At 34.2% G+C, this 18,976-nt stretch overlaps 1 protein-coding gene across 6 annotated transcripts in view; it reads right to left on the bottom strand.

Moving 5' to 3' along the window:
• LCA5L (lebercilin LCA5 like) overlaps nucleotides 1-18,976 on the bottom strand; it is an 81,157-nt gene that overhangs the window by 22,574 nt on the left and 39,607 nt on the right. For 4 of the 6 annotated variants that reach the window (XM_074213852.1, XM_074213851.1, XM_074213855.1 and 1 more), the window contains 6 exons: nucleotides 18,214-18,351; nucleotides 17,056-17,140; nucleotides 10,862-10,974; nucleotides 10,544-10,664; nucleotides 6,000-6,065; nucleotides 331-378 (listed from right to left, as the gene is read on the bottom strand). In XM_074213852.1, the coding sequence (XP_074069953.1) occupies nucleotides 331-378; nucleotides 6,000-6,065; nucleotides 10,544-10,664; nucleotides 10,862-10,974; nucleotides 17,056-17,140; nucleotides 18,214-18,351 (571 nt within the window). Of the gene's footprint in view, nucleotides 1-330; nucleotides 379-5,999; nucleotides 6,066-10,543; nucleotides 10,665-10,861; nucleotides 10,975-17,055; nucleotides 17,141-18,213; nucleotides 18,352-18,976 lie in introns of those variants that run through there. The other 2 variants (XM_074213854.1, XM_074213856.1) reach the window with 2 other exon arrangements.

Genomic DNA, 18,976 nt, shown 5'->3' with positions numbered 1-18,976 from the left:
AAGCTTCATTATTTCAGTGACCTATGATTTTACTGGTATGAGTGTTCCACAACAAAGAGTATAATTCATCTAGTACAAAGTCCTTGAAAATTTGTCTGAAAAATTCACCACCAACATGCTGATACATCTCTCAAAAGTTAGGAAGGCTGGTTATTAGAAGAAAGATGTGGGCTTGAGTATGCCTATTCTTAAAGCTTTTCTAGCATGGTAGACTTCTTAGAAGGAGGATTCTTTTGGCACTGACATTGAGAATATAGGATTACATTTATTTCATAAGAAGTCATTTTACAATCTGTGACCTTTTACAATAGCTCCAAAAATTATTCATACCTTTTTCTGCAGTGATCCCACTGTTAGGACAATACTCAAAAGAAGCTACTGAAATGACAAGAAATTACATTCTGTTAAAAAAAATAAGTCTGTAGCACCATTAATCACAAAATATGAAAATGACAAAATATCTAAAGATTAGGGATGGCAATATAAATTGTGATATGTGAAAGTGATGAAATAACCCATCATCAGAATTAAAAATATTAAGACTATGAATAAGAGGAGACTTATAATATGAAGTGATATAGAATGAATAAAATAAAATAGAAATAACAATTGATTTATTCCTGTCCTTCATTATTGAAGACTAAAATAACATCAATATGTTTGAGGCAAATTGCAGTGTATCCAACTATGCTTGCTTGATCAGCCCAATGTGAGCTCAGAATGCTCTACCACAGGTTGGGCACAAATAGTCCATGTGAACACCTGGAGTTAGTATCCTGAACTTACGAATGTTATATTTCCTTTGAACTGCTTCAATTCTGCCTTTCTCGTAGAGTACAGCATCCTCACTGATGAAGGTATGCCATGCTGGGCAGTCCTGTGCCAGTGTCTCTCATGCTGTACAATCAATTCTAAAGTTCTTCAATGAAGCCTCTAGGGTGTCTCAGTACTGCTTCTTCTGATCCCCTTATGAGCACTTGCCCTGAGTGAGTTCTCTATAAAGTAGTTTTTGTGAGAAGCATATGGTCTGGCATCCTAACAATGTGTCCAGTCCATTGTAGTTGCACTCTCTGTAGTAATGTTGGAATGCTAGGCAGTTTAGCTGGAGAAAAGACTTCAGTGTCTCGTATCCTCTCCTGCCAGGTGATCTTCAAAATCTTCCCAAGACAATTTAAATGAGCAATTCAGTTTTCCTGATGTATTGCTGGTAGACTGTCCAGATTTCACAGGTGTATAGCAATAAGTCATTGTTCTGATGGCTTTCTTCAGTTTAGTAGCCGGTCTAATACCTCTCCTCTCTCATATTTTCTATCAGAGCTTCCCAAATACTGAGTTAGCTCTGGCAATATGTATGCCAACCTAATTGTCAATGTGTACTTCCTTGGAAAAGACACTGCCAAGATAAATGAACTTGTCCACAGAACTTAAAATTTCTCCATTTGCGGTAATTGATGGTTCCACATATGGATGGTGTGGTGCTGGCTGATGGAACACCTGTGATTTCTTGGTGTTGTTAGATCAAAATGGACACAAGCAGCAGAGAATCAATCCATACTTCATTGTATCTCAGTTTCAGAGACTGCATTTAGTGCACAATCATTTGCAAACAGAAGATCATGCATTAACACTTCTCCACTTTGGTCTTGGATTGTAGCCTTTTCAAGTTGAATTTGCATTCAATGCGGTAGCTGACCTTGAGGCCATGTTCATCCTCTGTGAAGGTGTTTGATAACATGGCTGAAAACATCATACTAAAAAGTATGGGAGCAAATTCATGTTTTACTCCATTGGTGACTTGGAAATCCTGAGAGCATCATTCACTATCCAAAACCTGGGCATGCATGCCCTTAGGGAAGTGATGTACAATACTGATGAACTTCTCTGGACAACCAAATTTTGACATAATTTTCCATACAACTGATGGTATCAAAGGACTAGGTCAGATCTACAAATGTAGTAGAACAGACCTCTGTTCTGTTCCTGACATTTTTCCTGGAGTTATCAGGCAGCAAACACCATATTGACTGTTCCTTGACCCTTTCTGTCTCTCAGGAAGGTTACCATCTTCCAGGTGAAGGATCAGTCTATTGAGAAGGACTTTGGCAAGAATCTTACAGTAATGACTAAAAGAGAAATACCCCTGTGATAGTCATAGGACAATCTATTCCCTTTACTTTTAGAGAGATGGACAATGGAGATATCCTTGAATTCTTGGGGGATAAACTTCTTCATGTCATATAACCTGGAAAATTTCAGAGGGCTTTTGGATGAGCAATGGACTCTCCACCTTGCAGATCTCAGCTGGAATAGAATCAGCACCAGGTGCTTTGTCACTTAAAAGGAGCCTAATGACAATTAAAAACCTTTTTCAGGTGGAACTTCACCTAGGGACTGAGTAACTTTGACTTGAAGTAATTGGTCAGTGTCTTCTGCATTGAGTAATCATGGTCTGTTAAGAACACTAGGGAAGTGTTCTTAAAAAAAACCCCTAAAAAATAGAAAACGTTTTTAATTTATTTAAGGCAATGGGGGTAAATGAGGTTACACTTTTTAAGTGTCTGAGGCTAGATTTGAACTCAGGTCCTCCTGACTCCAGGGCTGGTGCTCTATCCATTGCACCCCTAGCTGTCCCTTCATCTGTTTTCTTACTGAGTCTTGCATCAATCTAAGCTTCACTTGTACTTTGTATTTCTTTTCTTTTTTTTTTTTTTTTTTTGCAAGGCAATGGGGTTAAGTGGCCCAAGGTCACACAGCTAGGTGATTATTAAGTGTCTGAGGCTGGATTTGAACTCAGGTACTCCTGACTCCAGGGCTGGTGCTCTATCCACTGCACCACCTAGTCGCCCCCTGTACTTTACTTTGAATAGAATTAAATGCTGACCTCTTAAAAATGGATGAACTGTGGAGTTCTCATTTTTCATTTAGCAGCTTCTGTATTTCCTCATCATTTTCGTCAAACCAGTCTTGATGTTTGCAAGTATTCTGGAGCAGATGAGCAAATACAGTGTTGTACACCAGATCTCTGAAAGCTGCCCACTCTTTTTCTGTTTCACTGTTGCCAATTCTGTATTGGCTCAGTTTTCCCTCCAAGTTAGCAACAAACTGTTTCCTCTCAGAGAGACATTCTAATCTCTTAACATTAAGTCTTCTAGTCTTCATTTTGCCTTGGGGCACCCTTTTGGTTGAATGTGAATATTAAGCTTAGAGAGGATGAGTCTGTGATTAGTCCAGCACTCTGCACCGCACATTGCCTTTGTCAGTCTTACATCCTGTCTGTCTCTTCTCCTTACAATCACATAGTCTATTAGATGCCAATGTTTTCTATGAGGTGTGCTATGAGGGTGAGCTACAAGAGTGTATCCAGGAAGTTTAGGTAAACTGGAGACAGTGTTTTTTGATGAGAAGGTCATGAGATGAGCAAGTCTTCAGTAGTAGGTGATCATTGCTGTTTCTAACTCCATTCCTGCCAAAGACTCCCTGCCATGTCTGATAAACGGAGTCTACTTTAGCATTTAAGTCACCTAGAATTATAAACTTGTCTTCTTTTGGTACATTGATGATAAGGGTCTCCAGGTCATCATAAAATTTTTCTTTGACTTCATCAGGGTTTATCATGGTGGGAGCATATGTACTGGTGATGGTGGCATAGTGTTTTTCTGGAAGTGACAATCTCATTGTCATGAACCATGTCATTCACTCCTTTTGATAGACATTGAAGAATGTTGACAGGATTAGTTTTTTTTTTCAGGTTTTTGCAAGGCAAATGGGGTTAAGTGGCTTTCCCAAGGCCACACAGCTAGGTAATTATTGAGTGTCTGAGACCGGATTTGAACCCAGGTACTCCTGACTCCAGGGCCGGTGCTTTATCGACTGCGCCACCTAGCCACCCCTGGATTAGTTTTGATCGCAAAACCTACCCCAGCTTCATGTCATTTCCTTTCACTATGTCTACTCCAGAAAAACTTAAGTAAGATTGTTTTCATTTGTCAATCTTGTTTCACTCAGGACTATTATTTGGATATGATATCTGCTGAGTTCTCTCGCAACAAGAGTGATTCGTCTTTCAGGTCTATTGGATCTTGTGTGGTCTATGAGTGTTTGTGTGTTCATTCCATGCACCCATGGTGAGTGGAATCTTCTTTAAAGAAGGTTTTGTAAATTTTTTGTGTCTCAATCACACTGTGGGATCCCCATGGTAATCAGGCCAGGGTTGGGCAAGCAGACAATTTTTAGGGTACCTTTTCTAACCCCTTTCTCACATCAGGAGGTGAGCAGTGCAATCCTTAAAGGGCTGCTCAGTCACCAGGAGGCTGCCAAATCTCACTGCTGCTTTCAGTGGGGAGGTGACTTTTATGGCCTGGGCTACCTGTGTGCAGGCTTGTGACTATAGCTCTCAGTGTATCTGCACCTGCTACTTGTCACTTGCCTGTCGCCACAGGACTTTGAGGAATGGTTATGAGTGATGTCTTTTTTTTGTGTGTGTGCCTAAATTGGATTTAAGTGAGTTAGAACTGCACAAAGTCATTTGCCTCGCTCTCTCTTCCAAAGTTATGATCCAACTTAGCAAGACAGAGTCAGGACAATTGGTGATGGCTATAGATGCAGTGGTTGACCTTGGCTTCTTAGATTTCTAACTAAGTTCTAAGCATTCCACTGCATCTACTTCAGTTAGCTTAATAGTTGTTGAAATGAATTGTTCTCTTCTGCCCATTCCATCACTGGAAGACTTCACATGCTTGTGGTAGCATCCCCCCACTTCTCACTGATAAGTTCAAGACTCCCTTGGTTCAACTTGGCTTGGCCCGTTTGCTGAAACAGTTTACTGGGGTGTGGCTGCTGCATGCTACAGCTTCTTGGAATCATAGTTGACAGGTGGCTCAGGTAGTCATAAAAGGTAGAAAGCAGCCCTAAAAAGGACCCTCACACCAAGGTACTTCCTTGAACAGATCCATCATCAGAATTGCAAATATTAAGACTATAAATAAGGGGAGACTTATAATATGATATAGAATAAATAAAATAAAAATAATAGTATACATGTGGACAACAACTAAATAAATAATGATGATAATGATAAAAATGACAGCAAAGAAATACAGAAAATACAAAGAAAAAATTTAGAAGGAGATAAGGAAAAATGGATGTTTTATTACTAACTTGCTAAATTTAACATATACATTGAAAAATAGTTTACAAAAAATTATAAATTATGAAAGTATATGGTTTCATGTACAATATTTTAAATCCTTATATATTTGAATGTTTATTTTTTAATCTCTACAATTATAGTAAACAGAGAAATTTTTTAATTTGAACTTTTCTTTCACAGTCTCTTAAACTAAATTAGTATTCTTCCTATTAAGTATATCACATTTCTGAGGCTTACTATTATTCTTTGGTCTTTCCTAGCATAGGTATGTATAGATTAGCTATACATAAAATTGTCTGCTAAGTGACTTCCTTAACATAAGAGATTTAGAAAAGTTATAAAAGTCCTTGCTAAATAAAAATATCAATAACCTACCAATTCCTAAAAGAGCAAGCTTGGCCTTCTTGAAGTAAAAAATAAGTGATAATTTTATGATAATTTTCATGAAACAAAATGCAATGTTTTTTCTATAAATAAAGAGAAGAATAATCATCATCCCTAAATATGGAATTTGTTATTTGTCTACTTTTGATTCATATATTTTATGCTACTGAATCCTTTCAAACATGATAGTTTTACTGGCAACATTTTATAAAATCATTTATTTTTACTTAAGCAGCTTGTGATTCTAAATTATTAAACATAATCCAAATTAAAAAAATGACCAGATCACAGTAATAGAGTCTTGGATTTTGATCCTATCTTCATCATGGCATTGCCCATAAATTCCTAGTGAATAAAGTTCTACTTTTCATTTACTTGTGTTTGGTCACTTGCCCAGTCATAATACAGACTACAGTAATTTTAGCCTGGCTAATAATTTTATTAATTAAAAAACTGCTTGTGATACCTTGTATATCTGAAAGATTCTGAGTGGTGCCACCTGCTTCCATTTTCCAGCTGCATATCTTATCTTCTGTACAAATATAAAACAAATTCTTTAAGAAAGCTAAAATTAATGTTGTATCTACTCCATCAATCATTTAAAAAACATTGATCAAATGCCTCCTATGTGCCTGTCATAAAAAGACAAAAAATAGTGCTATCAAAATGCTACATTCTGAATACATTAGAGTTTGAGGAAAGTAGTATCTAATATCTACAATGATCAAAATAGGCTTTAAACAATTATTCACTGTGATTAAGGTTTTCTATTTCCTCATTAAGAAATAAACCCTTGTAGTCTATCCAATAAATCTCTGAAAGACATCCCTAATGGATGAGATAACCTAAATCATCATGTTTGGGATACTTGCCTTTCAATCTTGGGTGAAACTCCACCCAACTAGGAGATTTTGTAAAGAGAATTCAGTCTAAGTGAGGTCTTTCCCTTAGGAAATAAGCCCCTATCTATCCTTGGATCCTTGTATTTTGGGTGATCCAGATTATGAAGGGGAAAAACCAGCCCACAAGGTGTGGGTAAAGATGAATATTTTTTGCTCAGATTGCTAGAATTAATAATTAGATCATGCTACCTGCAGAAGGAGTTGAAGACTTTTTTGCCTACCTCTTCATTAATATGTTCATTTCCTCAAGAGTTAATTTTCATCCTCAGGAACTTTTTCAAAAGTTTTTTCCCAAAGAAAAAAAGACTTTTTAAATATTCAGTATTCTCTAAGAAGGGAATTTGGTTTATGAGAGAAAGCCAAGTGACCATCTTTTAAATAAAAAATTAAATAAATGCTAAATTAAATTTAATTAATAATTAATAAAATAACATGATTGTTAACTACTCAGAAATTATGTATATTATACATTATAGCTTCATGTAGAAGGGGATGTTTTAGTTGAATTTTGAAGGAAAGAAAGGATATCAGTTGGCAGAGGTAAGGAGGGAGAGTATTCATTGAAATATAATCAGTGAAAATGTAAGGAGAATTGGAATGCAGTATAAGGAATAGCAAGGATCCCACAATGGCTGGATTGTAGAGTGCTTAGAAGAAGCCATGTGGAAGAAGATTGGAATTACATGGAGTATATGTGTATGGGGTCAGGTTGTGTAAAACTTTATATGCCAAACTGAGTAGTTTATATTGAACCCAGAGATAATATGGGAACTAGGGATGTTTATTTACATGGGAACTTGGGGAAACTTGTTCAACTTGGACTTTAGGAACATGTTCCTCTCTGACAACTATTGGAAGACAGGCTGGAGTTGAGAGGTACAGGTAGACCAAAAAGTGGGGTAATATTGCATACTGAGATGATGACACCCTGAACTAAGGTATGAGTGGAGAGCAGGGGTACATATACATGGGAGAAATGTTACAGAGCTACGAATGATAAGATTTGGCAGCTGATTGGCTATGTAGAATGAATGAAAAATGAGGGGTTAAAGATTATGCCAAAGTTGTGAACTTGGGTGACTGGAATGACCATAGTAGGGAAATTCAGGAGAAGAGTGAGCTCAGGGACAAAGATAAAACTTCTGTTTCATACATGCTGAGTTTGAAGTACCTATAGGACATCATTTTTAAATGCTTATTGGACAGTTCATGGTATTGGACTGGAACAAAAGAGAGTGACTGGGACTGTATATATTATGGACCTCAATAAAAAAAATGAGTAAAGCTTTTCATAACAATAGAAAAAATGTTTCTTTTCTCCACCAAAAATAAAAACCTTAAAACAATTGTATAAAATTGAATATTTAGCTTTAGAAGAAGATTCTTTCTTTGGAGGTATGAGCCTTAGTACAACAATAGACAACCATAGTAACTGGATCAATGATAAGACATTAGAAGTCAATAGAAGATTAATATAATAGTAAGGATTAAATAGAATTATATTTTAGATCATTATATATCTGATGGTAAGGTGGGTTTTAGATATACTTTGAAAATAATCTAGTTCTCTTATTGTAAGACTTTATTTTTCCTTTATAAGAGAAATGAATTACTCTCTATAATTCTGAGTCTATTGTTTATAAAGGAATCTAAAAAATGAGGAAACGAGTAAATAGGATAATTTTTATTATGACTTGATCATATTCCATCTGGAAAGAAAAATTACTGTGCCCCAAATGTGGAATCAGAGAATCGTGTTGGAAGGTAACTCAGAGAACAATTAGTTTAACCTGTAAATGACTAGAATATCCTTTCAATTCTAGAACATGTGATGAGCTTAAAGACCTCTAATGAGGCAGAATCTGTTAACTCTTGTCCATTACATTTTGAGAGAGCTTTAATTGCTCAGAAGTTTATCCTTAGCTATACTGTAAAAACCTGCCTCTACAAATTCCAGACTTTGTACCTGTTTTTATTCTCTGGGGCTGAGCTGAACAAATCTAACATCTCTTTTATTTATCAGTCCCTTGAAGATAGCTATTATGAAAAGGATGGAATATGTAGCAGAAAAAGATAAATATTCCTTCTTCATATTTTTCTTAAGAGTTTTTGTTAAGCAAAATCTAATTATATCGGGGCGGCTAGGTGGTGTAGTGGATAAAGCACCGGCCCTGGAGTCAGGAGTACCTGGGTTCAAATCTGGTCTCAGACACTTAATAATTACCTAGCTGTGTGGCCTTGGGCAAGCCACTTAATCCCGTTTGCCTTGCAAAAAAACCTTAAAAAAATCTAATTATATGCTCCCCCCCCCAAATGCTAACCATTGATAGCTTACTATTCTAATAGGGATGATAAAAATGTCATCTCAGAAGAGAAAGTGATAAAATGCCTTCCAACTTTTGAGAACTGCATTTCTCTTAAGGCAGTTGAAAAGAATATACTTAGACTAAGGGTGTGCATAGACACTGCGATGTGATCAAAGTTTTAACTCTTAAGGGTTGCATTTCTATTGCAACAGTTGGGGGATTGAAAAAAGGTATGAGTATAAATTGATTATGATGCAACTTATGGCTCTTGAGAATTATATTTCTATCAGAACAGTGAAATAAGTATACTTTGATAGAGGGAATAGTACAAGACAGCTAAAAAAATCATAAAATAAAATAAAAGGGATTATGCTAAGGGAAGAGGGGAAGGTATAAAAAGGATAAATAACACTCACATGAAGAGGCACAAAGGACCCAATATAGTGGAGGGGGGAAAATGGAGGGTGTGTGCACTAAGTAAATCTTACTCTCAACAGATTTGGCTAAAAGAGGGAATTAACATACATTCTTAACTTGGTTTATAAATTTATCCAATCCTCCAGGAAGCAGAGGGAAACAAGGGGAAAAGAGAGTTATAAAAGGGTAGGGAAAAGTTAAAGATTAAAAAATGGGAATAAAAGGGTAAAAGAAAAAGGAAGTGGGTTCATAAAAGGGAGTACATATAAAGGAGGAGGCAGTCAAAAGCAAAACACCTAGTGAGGTAGTATAAGGGTAAAGTACAAAGAGGGGAAAGAGAAGATGGAGGTAAATACAGAATTAGTAATTATAATTATGAATGTGAAAGGGATAACCTCTCCCATAAAACAGAAGCAGATAGACTTGATTAAAGACTAGAATCCTACAATATGTATAGGTAAAAGACTGGAGCAAAACAAATTATGCCTCATCTGAAGTCAGAAAAGCAGGGATAGTAATCCTTATCTCAGAAAAAGCAAAAGCAAAAATAGATCAAATTACATTATTTCATTAGGGTCCATTCTTCTAGATTTTCTTATATTCTTCATACTTTAAACAATTTGAATAGCCAGGGTTTATTTAACCATTCACTTACTATTGGATACTTAGATTTTTACTTACTTACATTTTTTTTAAGTTTTTTTTTTTTTTTGCAAGACAATGGTGTTAGTGGCTTGCCCAAGGCCACACAGCTAGGTAATTATTAAGTGTCTGAAGTCATATTTGAACTGAAGCCCTCCTGTCTCTAGGGCTGGTGCTCTATTCACTGCACCAGCTAGCTGCCCTATGTGTTTTAATTATGAAAAAAAAATGCTGTTTTACAAATCTTTGGACAGTTATGGATCCTTTTTTTAGAGAACAACTTTCTTATGGCATATTACCAAAGATTACTGAATGAAAGGATATGATTATTTTTTAACCTTACCAAAAAAGGTTATCACAAACATTTTATTATGTCCTGCACTGGAAAGAATGATTTCCAAAAAGTTTATACAAGTTGGCAATTCCATCAATATTATTTTTCCAGATTGCCTACTAAGTTTCATTCCTTTTATTTTTGCCAATATAATTACTTTTTTTTATATAAAGGTATCTTAGAATTTTAAAGTTTCTATATTTTGATTACTAGTACAATTTAATATTTTTTAAATTATCATGAACAATTTGTGTTTTTTTATCAACTATATTGGAAAACTATTTTTGAAAGATTTTGTTTATAAAGTTCTCTAATGAACATTAAGGCTATGGGCATGGAATCAGTTTCTGTAATGAGAAGCATTTATTTCTCCAATTTTTATAAGACAAAAGGAAACTTTAAGATATACCTTTACACATTTTTTCAGGATTTTCTTCAGTTGGTAATTTATTGATATCATGGACCACTACTTCACTCTTGACATCAATTAATTTTTCTTTTTCAGCATAATTTCTTGTAGGTTTTTCTTCCTGCAATTCACATTAGATTTAGACTAATTGAAAAGATAAATTTCTCTACAAATAATTTATATTATAGTAATTATAGTAACTATAATTAGTTGTTGTAATTTAAAATGGTTTATATAAAAGATAAGCCTAGCCTTAGAATTCAGAACTTGAGATGAACAAAACAACTTAAACAATTGAAATTTTAGATTATTTTTTACCTTGGTTGGCAGAATTATAGTATCTTCTGCAGTTTTATTCAACTGATGTGGAAGTAGATGTGGAAATAGATGATTTTTCTTTTCTGTTTGTATGGATTTGGTTAGTGGAGAAACTACAAGAAAAATTAAAAATGAGGAAATATTGTGTTCTATTCATTTTAGAAACAAAAAAACTTAATCACAAATTAGTCACATACTGCAATCTGTGTTTCTAGTCAAGTCTAGGACATTTTGCACCAGACTCTTGTCAACATGACATGCCACAATGAGGAATGAAACTTGTGTTAAGAACTTTGGAAAGGATTTTTTTTTCCTTTAAGAAACCTGTGATTCTAGACTATCTGTGGGAAGAATCTCATAGAGTAAAAGACTTAGGAAGTGACAGACTCAACAAGAGTCTCTTGGTTGGGCTGAGATCTCATTTTACTCTCATCCAAAGAGCTCATTTACTTATGTTTATTTTTAGTATATTTTAATCTGAATGATATTCTTATTTCTGTTTATTACTTACTTAGATAAGTAGGTTACTCTCTATTCCTTATTTGTATAACCATACATAGAGGGGATAAGAAAGTATGTGTAAATTTGGAGCATCCTGCTGCCTTTAAGGGATAAATGGACCCTGTGATCATAAGAAAAGGATACTGGGGGATGAAGCCAAGATGGCAGAGAGAAGCCAGGAAGTTCTTGAGCTCTCCCTAGTTTCCCTCAGCAAACAATATTAAATCAAGTTCTAAACAGTTTCAAAAAGATTGAGTGAAATAATTTTCCAGCTTAAGATAATTTGGAAGAACTCCAGAAAGGACTGTCTCACTTCTGGTGTGGAGAAGCAAGCAGAAGATCATAATTTCAAGACAGATCAACAATTGAGGCCAGCTGTGAAGCCTCTAGTCCCAGCACAGAAGGCAAATTATGAGTCCCCAAACCCCACAATAGATGTGACTAGACTGGAATACGTCAGTGTAGGGAGCAAATCAGTGTGGAAAGTCAGTATTGCTGGTATACAGCACATGAAGCTTGGAACAGTGTCCTGCGTCCCACATGAGCAGAGCTAATTTTTTTTTTTAAAATGAACAAAATGTCAAAAAGAGTCCTGACCATAGAAACTTAGAAGAGGAAAGAAGTGGCATAGTGCCTACTGTCTCAAAGGGGACTATCAATTTGTCTCAAGTCCAAAAAAGTCTTCTTGAAAGAATTCAAAAAAGATTTTAAAAGTAAGAGAGGTAAAGAAAAATTGGGAAAAGAAATAAAATTTATGTAGGAGAATTATGAAACCTTGGAAAAGGAAGCATGAAAATTAGCATGAAAGTCACTCTTTTAAAAGTAGAATTGGTCAAATGGAAAAAGAGATGCAAAAACTAACAAAAGAAAATAATTCCTTGAAAATTAGAATTGGACATGAGGAAGCTAAAGATTTTATGAGAGATAAAGAAGCAGTCAAAGTCAAAAGAGTGAAAAATAGAAGAAAATGTAAAATAGTTCATTGGAAAAACAACTAACTTGGAAAATAGATCCAGAAGAGATAATTTAAGAATTTTTGGTATATCTGAAATCTGTTATCAAAAAAAAGAGCCTGGACAACATCTTTCAAGAAATTATTAGAGAAAACTTCTCAGATATCCTTGAACCAGAATGCAAAACAGTCATTGAAAGAATCCACCAATCACCTCCTAAAAAAGATCTCAAATGGGGTGGCTAGGTGGCGTAGTGGATAAAGCACCAGCCTTGGAGTCAGGAGTACCTGGGTTCAAATCCGGTCTCAGACACTTAGTAATTACCTAGCTGTGGCCTTGGGCAAGCCACTTAATCTCATTTGCCTTGCAAAAAAAAAAAAACAAAACCTAAAAATGATCTCAAATGAAGACTCCAATATTGTAGCCAAATTTCAAAATTATTAGGTCAAGAAGGAAATACTGCAGTCAGACTGAAAGAAACAATTTATATGCCAAGGAGTCATAATAAGTATTACACAGGACATAGCAGCTTTAACATTAAAGAATTGGAAGAACTAGAATATGATTTTCTGAAAGGCAAAGGAGGCTTGAACTACACTCAATAATCAACTATCAGCAAAACCGAGCATAATTTTTCAAGTAAAAGGATTGATATTAAATAAAATTAAGGACTTTCAAATTTTCCCTGTAGGGGGTGGCTAGGTGGTACAGTGGATAGAGCACTGGCCTTGGAGTCAGGAGTACCTGAGTTCAAATCCAGCCTCAGACACTTAATAATTACCTAGCTGTGTGGCCTTGGGCAAGCTACTTAACCCCATTGCCTTGAAAAAAATCTAAAAAAAAATTTTCCCTGTGAAAAAACAAGAGCTGAACATAAAATTCAACTTTAAATTATTAAACTCAAGAGAAGCATAAAAATAAAGAAAAGCATGCTATTCATTAAGATTAAATTGCTTATATCCCTATGTCAGAAGATAATACTTTTAATTCTTGAGAACTATATCTCTATTAAGACAGAAGGAAATTACATAGACTGAGGGTGTGGCTATAAGTTGGTTTTGATGTGATGCAAAAAAAATTAAGGGATAAAAAAGGATTATACTGAGAGAATAGAAAAAGGGAAGGCAGAACAGGGTAAATGAAGAAGGACAAAAGATTTATAGTGGAGGAAAAGAAAAGAGGGGGAAGCATTGCTTGAATTTTATTCTCATCAGATTTGATTCAAAGAAAGAATAATATACACACTTGGTTTAAATTTATCTTACTTTATATGGAAGTGAAGGGAAAAAAAAGGAAGAAGGGCAGGCAAATTGAAAGAGGAGGTGGTCAGAAGGAAAGCACTGATGACTAGGGTAAACTAAAAGGAGAGAGAAAAGTATACATAGAAGAAAGTAGGACAGAGAGAAATACACAATCAGAACTCTGAATGTGAATGGGATGAACTCTCCCATAAAAATGAAGTAGATAGAATGAATTAAAAAGTAGAATCCTATAATATGTTGTTTACAAGAAACACATGTGAAACAGAGAGATACATACAGAGTTAAGGTAAAAGGCTGGAGCAGAATACAGTATGCTTCAGTGGAAAGGAAAAAAAAGCAGGGGTAATGATTCTGATCTCAAACAAAGTAAAAGCAAAGATAAATCTCATTTAAAAGGATAAGAAAGAAAACTACATCTTTTTAAAAGATACCACTATCATTTTTTTTTTAGGTTTTTGGCAAGGCAAATGGGGTTAAGTAGCTTGCCCAAGGCCACACAGCTAGGTAATTGTTAAGTGTCTGAGACCGGATTTGAACCCAGGTACTCCTGACTCCAAGGCTGGTGCTTTATCTACTACGCCATCTAGCCGCCACCTAGCCACCCCCTAGATACCACTATCATTGAAGAAATAGCAATACTAAGATATTTATTCACCAAATGGTATAGCATCTAGATTCTTAGAGGAAAATTTGAGTGGGTTACAGGAAGAAATAGACAGAAAAACCATACTAGTAGGGGACCTCAATCTCCCTCTTTCAGGATTAGATAAATCTAACCACAAAATAAAGAAGAATGAAGTTAAAGAGGTAAATGGAATTTTAGAAAACTTAGTATTGTTCTCGGTAGAATATTGAAAGGGGATAGAAAGAAATCTACCTTTTGCTCAGCAATATCTACACAAAAATTGACCATGTATTAGCGCATAAAAACCTCATAATCAAATGCAGAAAGGCAGAAATATTAAAAGCATCCTTTTCAGATCATGATGACATAAAAATTATATATAATAAAAGGTCATGGAAAGATAAAAATTGGAAATTAAATAATCTCTAATTCTAAAGAATGAGTGGGTCAAATAAATCATATAAACAATGAATAAATTTATCAAAGAGAATGACAATAATGAGACAGCACAACATATCAAAACTTATGGGATGCAATCGAAGTATTTCTTTAAAGAAATTTTATCTCTCTAATTGCTTACAGGAATAAAATGGAGAAAGAGGAGATTAATGAATTGGTCAACTAAAAAGCTAAAAAAAAGAGAACAAATTTAAAATTTCCAATTAAATTAAAAATCCTGAAAATCAAAGGAGAGATTAATAAAATTGAAAGTAAGAAAACTATTGAACCAATAAATAAAACTAAGAATTGGTATAAAAAAACAATAAAATAGATAAACCTTTGGTTAATCTGATTATAAAAAGAAAGAAGAAAATCAAATTACTAGAATCAAAAATGAAAAGGGAGAAATCACCACCAATAAAGAGGAAATTAACACAGGAGTTTTTTTTAGGTTTTTTGCAAGGCAAATGGAGTTAAGTGACTTGCCCAAGGACACACAGCTAGGTGATTATTAAGTGTCTGAGGCCAGTTTTGAATTCAGGTACTCCTGACTCTAGGGCCGGTGCTCTATCCACTAAGCCACCTAGCCATCCCTAATTCAGGTGTATTTTACTCCATGAACAATCTATGTAAAATGGAAGAATATTTGCAAAAAATATAAATTGACCAGATTAACAGAAGAGGAAATAAATATCTAAATAAATATTTTAGAAAAATTAAGCAAGCCATCAATGAAATCCCTAAGAAAAAATCTCCAGAGCCAGATGAATTTGTAAGTAAATTCTACCAAACATTTAAAGAACAATTAATACCAATACTATATAAACTATTTGGAAAAAAGAGGCAAAAAAGACATTCTGTCATATTCCTTTTATTTGACACAAAAATATTGCTGCTACCTAAAGCAGGGAAAGTTAAAATCGAAAAAGAAAATTATATACCAATTTCTTTAGTAAACATTGTTGCAAAAATTTTAAGTAAAATATTAGCAAAGAGATTTCAGTAATTTACCATGAAGGTAATACACTATGACCAGCTGGGATGCAGGTCTGGTTCAGCATTAGGAAAACTATCAGTATAACATTAGTACCATATCAATAACAAAACGATGATGAAAAAGCTTTCCTATTATAAAAGCTAAAGAGCATAGGAATGAAGGGAGTATTCCTTAAAATGCTAAGCAGTATCTAACTAAAACCATAAGCAAGGATCATATATAATAGATTTAAGGTAGAAGATCTTCCCAATAAGATCATATGAAACAAGAATGCCTGTTAACATCTCTATTATTCAATATTGTAGTAGAAATGTTAGATTTTAGAATAAGAAAAGAAAAGGAAATTAAAGGAATTAGGACAGGCAATGAGGAAGCAAAACTATCACTCTTTACAGATAGTATGATGGTATACTTAAGAGAATCTTGAAGAGTCAGCCAAAAAAAAAACTACTTGAAACAATTAGCAACTTTAGTAAGCTTGCAGGAGATAAAATAAATCTACATAAATCAACATTTCTATATATATATTATCAAAAAATTCCAGCAGCAAGAGAAAGAAAGAGAATTTCTATTTAAAACAACTGTAGATAATGGAAAATATCTGAGAGTCTAACTGCCAAGACAAATGCAGGAATTATGTGAATACAATTAGAAAAGACTTTTCACACAAATGAAGTCTGATCTGAACAAGTGGGAAAACAGGTTGAGCCAATAGAACAAAAATGATAATTCTACCTAAATTATTTTACTTATTCAATGTCATAGTAATCAAAGTACCAAAAAATATTTTATGGGGCTAGAAAAAATTCATCATAACTTACCTGGAAGAACAAAAGTTCAAGAAAATCAAGGAATTTAATGAAAACAAGTGTGAAATGCCTAGCCATAACAGATCTCAAATTGTGTTGTAAATGGTAATCAGCAAAATAATTTGGTACTGGCTGAGAAATAAAATGATGGAGCAGTAGAAGAGATTGGATACATAAGTAAATTCCTATAATAATAATATGTTTGATAAATCCAGATTCCAGCTTCTTCAATAAAAACTTACTATTTTACAAAAACTTTTGGGAAAACTGGAAAATAGTATGGCAGAAACCAGGCATAGACCAATATCTTTATACCTTATTCCAAGATAAGGTTAAAATGGGTAATTTAGAAATGGGGTGGGGAGTGATACCATAAGCCAATTAAGAGAGCAAGAAATAATTTACCTGTCAGATCTATGGATAAATGAAGAATTTATGATCAAGCAAGAGACTTCAATTGACAATCAAAAGAAGAGTTTGACAATATGTCATGGAAACGGGACAAACTAGAACTTTTGTGTTTTAAGGATTGTGAAATTTTTCAAATTAATGAAAACTGCAATTGATTTTATTTTTAAAATAAAAAGGAAACACATTCAAATTTACCTTTTGTTTGTTCATCTTTGTCATATACATTTTTAAGGAACCTGTGAGTATATATATTTTTTATATCAAGTTCTCGATCTTTTTCCTAAGAAAAAAGCAATATAACACTTTCTTCAATAATAGTTAACATTCATATAACTCTTGCCAGGTTACTATTCTCTAAGTACTTTACAATTTTTAATCTCCCTTGATCCTTACAAGCAGCCCAGGAGCTAGATGCTACTATTATTCTCATTTTATAGAAGGAAGAATAAGAAGCCAAGACTAACAGAGTTAAATGATTGGCTTGGAGTCACATAGCTAGTACGTATCTGAGGTCTTCCTGATTCCAAGTCCAGGACTCTGTCCACTGTGCCAAATGAAGGACTTCCTTTTATCATCAAGTATTGAGAGAATATAATGCTCCTAAATGCAAATATTAAAAATACTAATTTGAAGCAAATTTTCTGGAAGAATATATAGATCTCATCTGTTTTCTTTAAATTAGTGCCAATGTAAATTAATTTATTAGTACATTACAGTTTTTTATTTAAATTCCAAATATAATGGTGCACACCTTTAGTCCCTATTTCTTGAGAGGCTGATGTATTTTTTTTCCTTGAGTTGGCTGAGTTTAGGAGTTTTGAGTTGTTTGAGGGCCAAATGCTGATCAAGTGTCCATCCATATCAAATCTGATATCAGTTTAGTGAGCTTGGAAAAATAAGGAATCACCAGACTTCCTAAGGAGGGGTACATTGACCCAGATGCATATTAAACTTCCCATACCATTCAACATTGGGACTGGGTTCATGAGTGGGAGATGGACTTCTTTCTTGGGCGCTATAGGGAGACCCAATCTCAAAAATAAAACAAATCTTTAAAAAAATTCCAGTTCAATGTTACAAAACCTATAAATGAAAGCCAATGCTCTGTACTCATCATAGAACCTTTTAGAACACTCATAGTTCATTTCTGTTGGCTTTTTGTTTAATAAATGATAATGCTTAAGTTAGATCCTCTGCTTGATGATATCTGTAGTACACAAACTTAAAAAATATAAGAGGTATATTCAGTTCAATTATCTAGATTCATAAATCATTTCAAGCAACTAAAATGGCTCTATGGAGAGGTTTCAATAACAAATGTCCATATAATAGACAGTATTTTTAAAAGAATACCTTAAGTTTTTGTTGAAGGCGTTTTACTTCCAGCTGAAGGTTCTTTGTAGCAGTTGTAGCTGTTACCGTCTTTCTGTTTTCAGCAGCTAATTGGCGATTAAAGGCATTGCTGTTCAATTTCAGCTGTCTTTCTAAGCTCTAAAGACAGAATAATTTTCACTTAAAGTTTTAATTAATAGAGGGACTAACATTACACCCAAAGGGCAACAAAAATGTGCATACCCTTTGATCCAGCAATACCACTACTGGGTCTATAACCTGAAGAGATCATGAAAAAGGTTTAAAAAAATCACTTGTTCAAAAATATTCATAGTAGCCCTGTTTGTGGTGGCAAAGAATGGGAAATTGAGTGAATGTCCATCAATTGGGGAATGGCTTAATAAACTGTGGTGTATGTATGTATGTCATGGAACACTATTGTTATATTATGTACCAGGAGGGATAGGAATTCAGGGAAGCCTGGAGGGATTTGCATGAACTGATGCTGAGATGAGCAGAACCAGAAAAACACTTTATTACCCTAACAGCAACATAGAGGTGATGATCAATTTTAATGGACTTGCTCATTCCATCAGCGCAACATCAGGCACAATTTTGAGGTATACCATTTATATCCAGAGAAAGAACTGTGGAGTTTAAACAAAGACCAATTTTTAATTAAAAAAAATCTGTTATCTTATTATGTAATTTTTGCTATCTCTTATACTTTATTTTTCTTCCTTAAGGATATAATTTCTTTCTCATCACAGTGAACATAGATCAA

Source organism: Macrotis lagotis, chromosome 1 (genome assembly GCF_037893015.1).
Source record: "Macrotis lagotis isolate mMagLag1 chromosome 1, bilby.v1.9.chrom.fasta, whole genome shotgun sequence".
In the NCBI taxonomy this organism is placed as follows: domain Eukaryota; kingdom Metazoa; phylum Chordata; class Mammalia; order Peramelemorphia; family Peramelidae; genus Macrotis; species Macrotis lagotis.
This window is presented reverse-complemented; position numbering and strand designations above follow the sequence as displayed.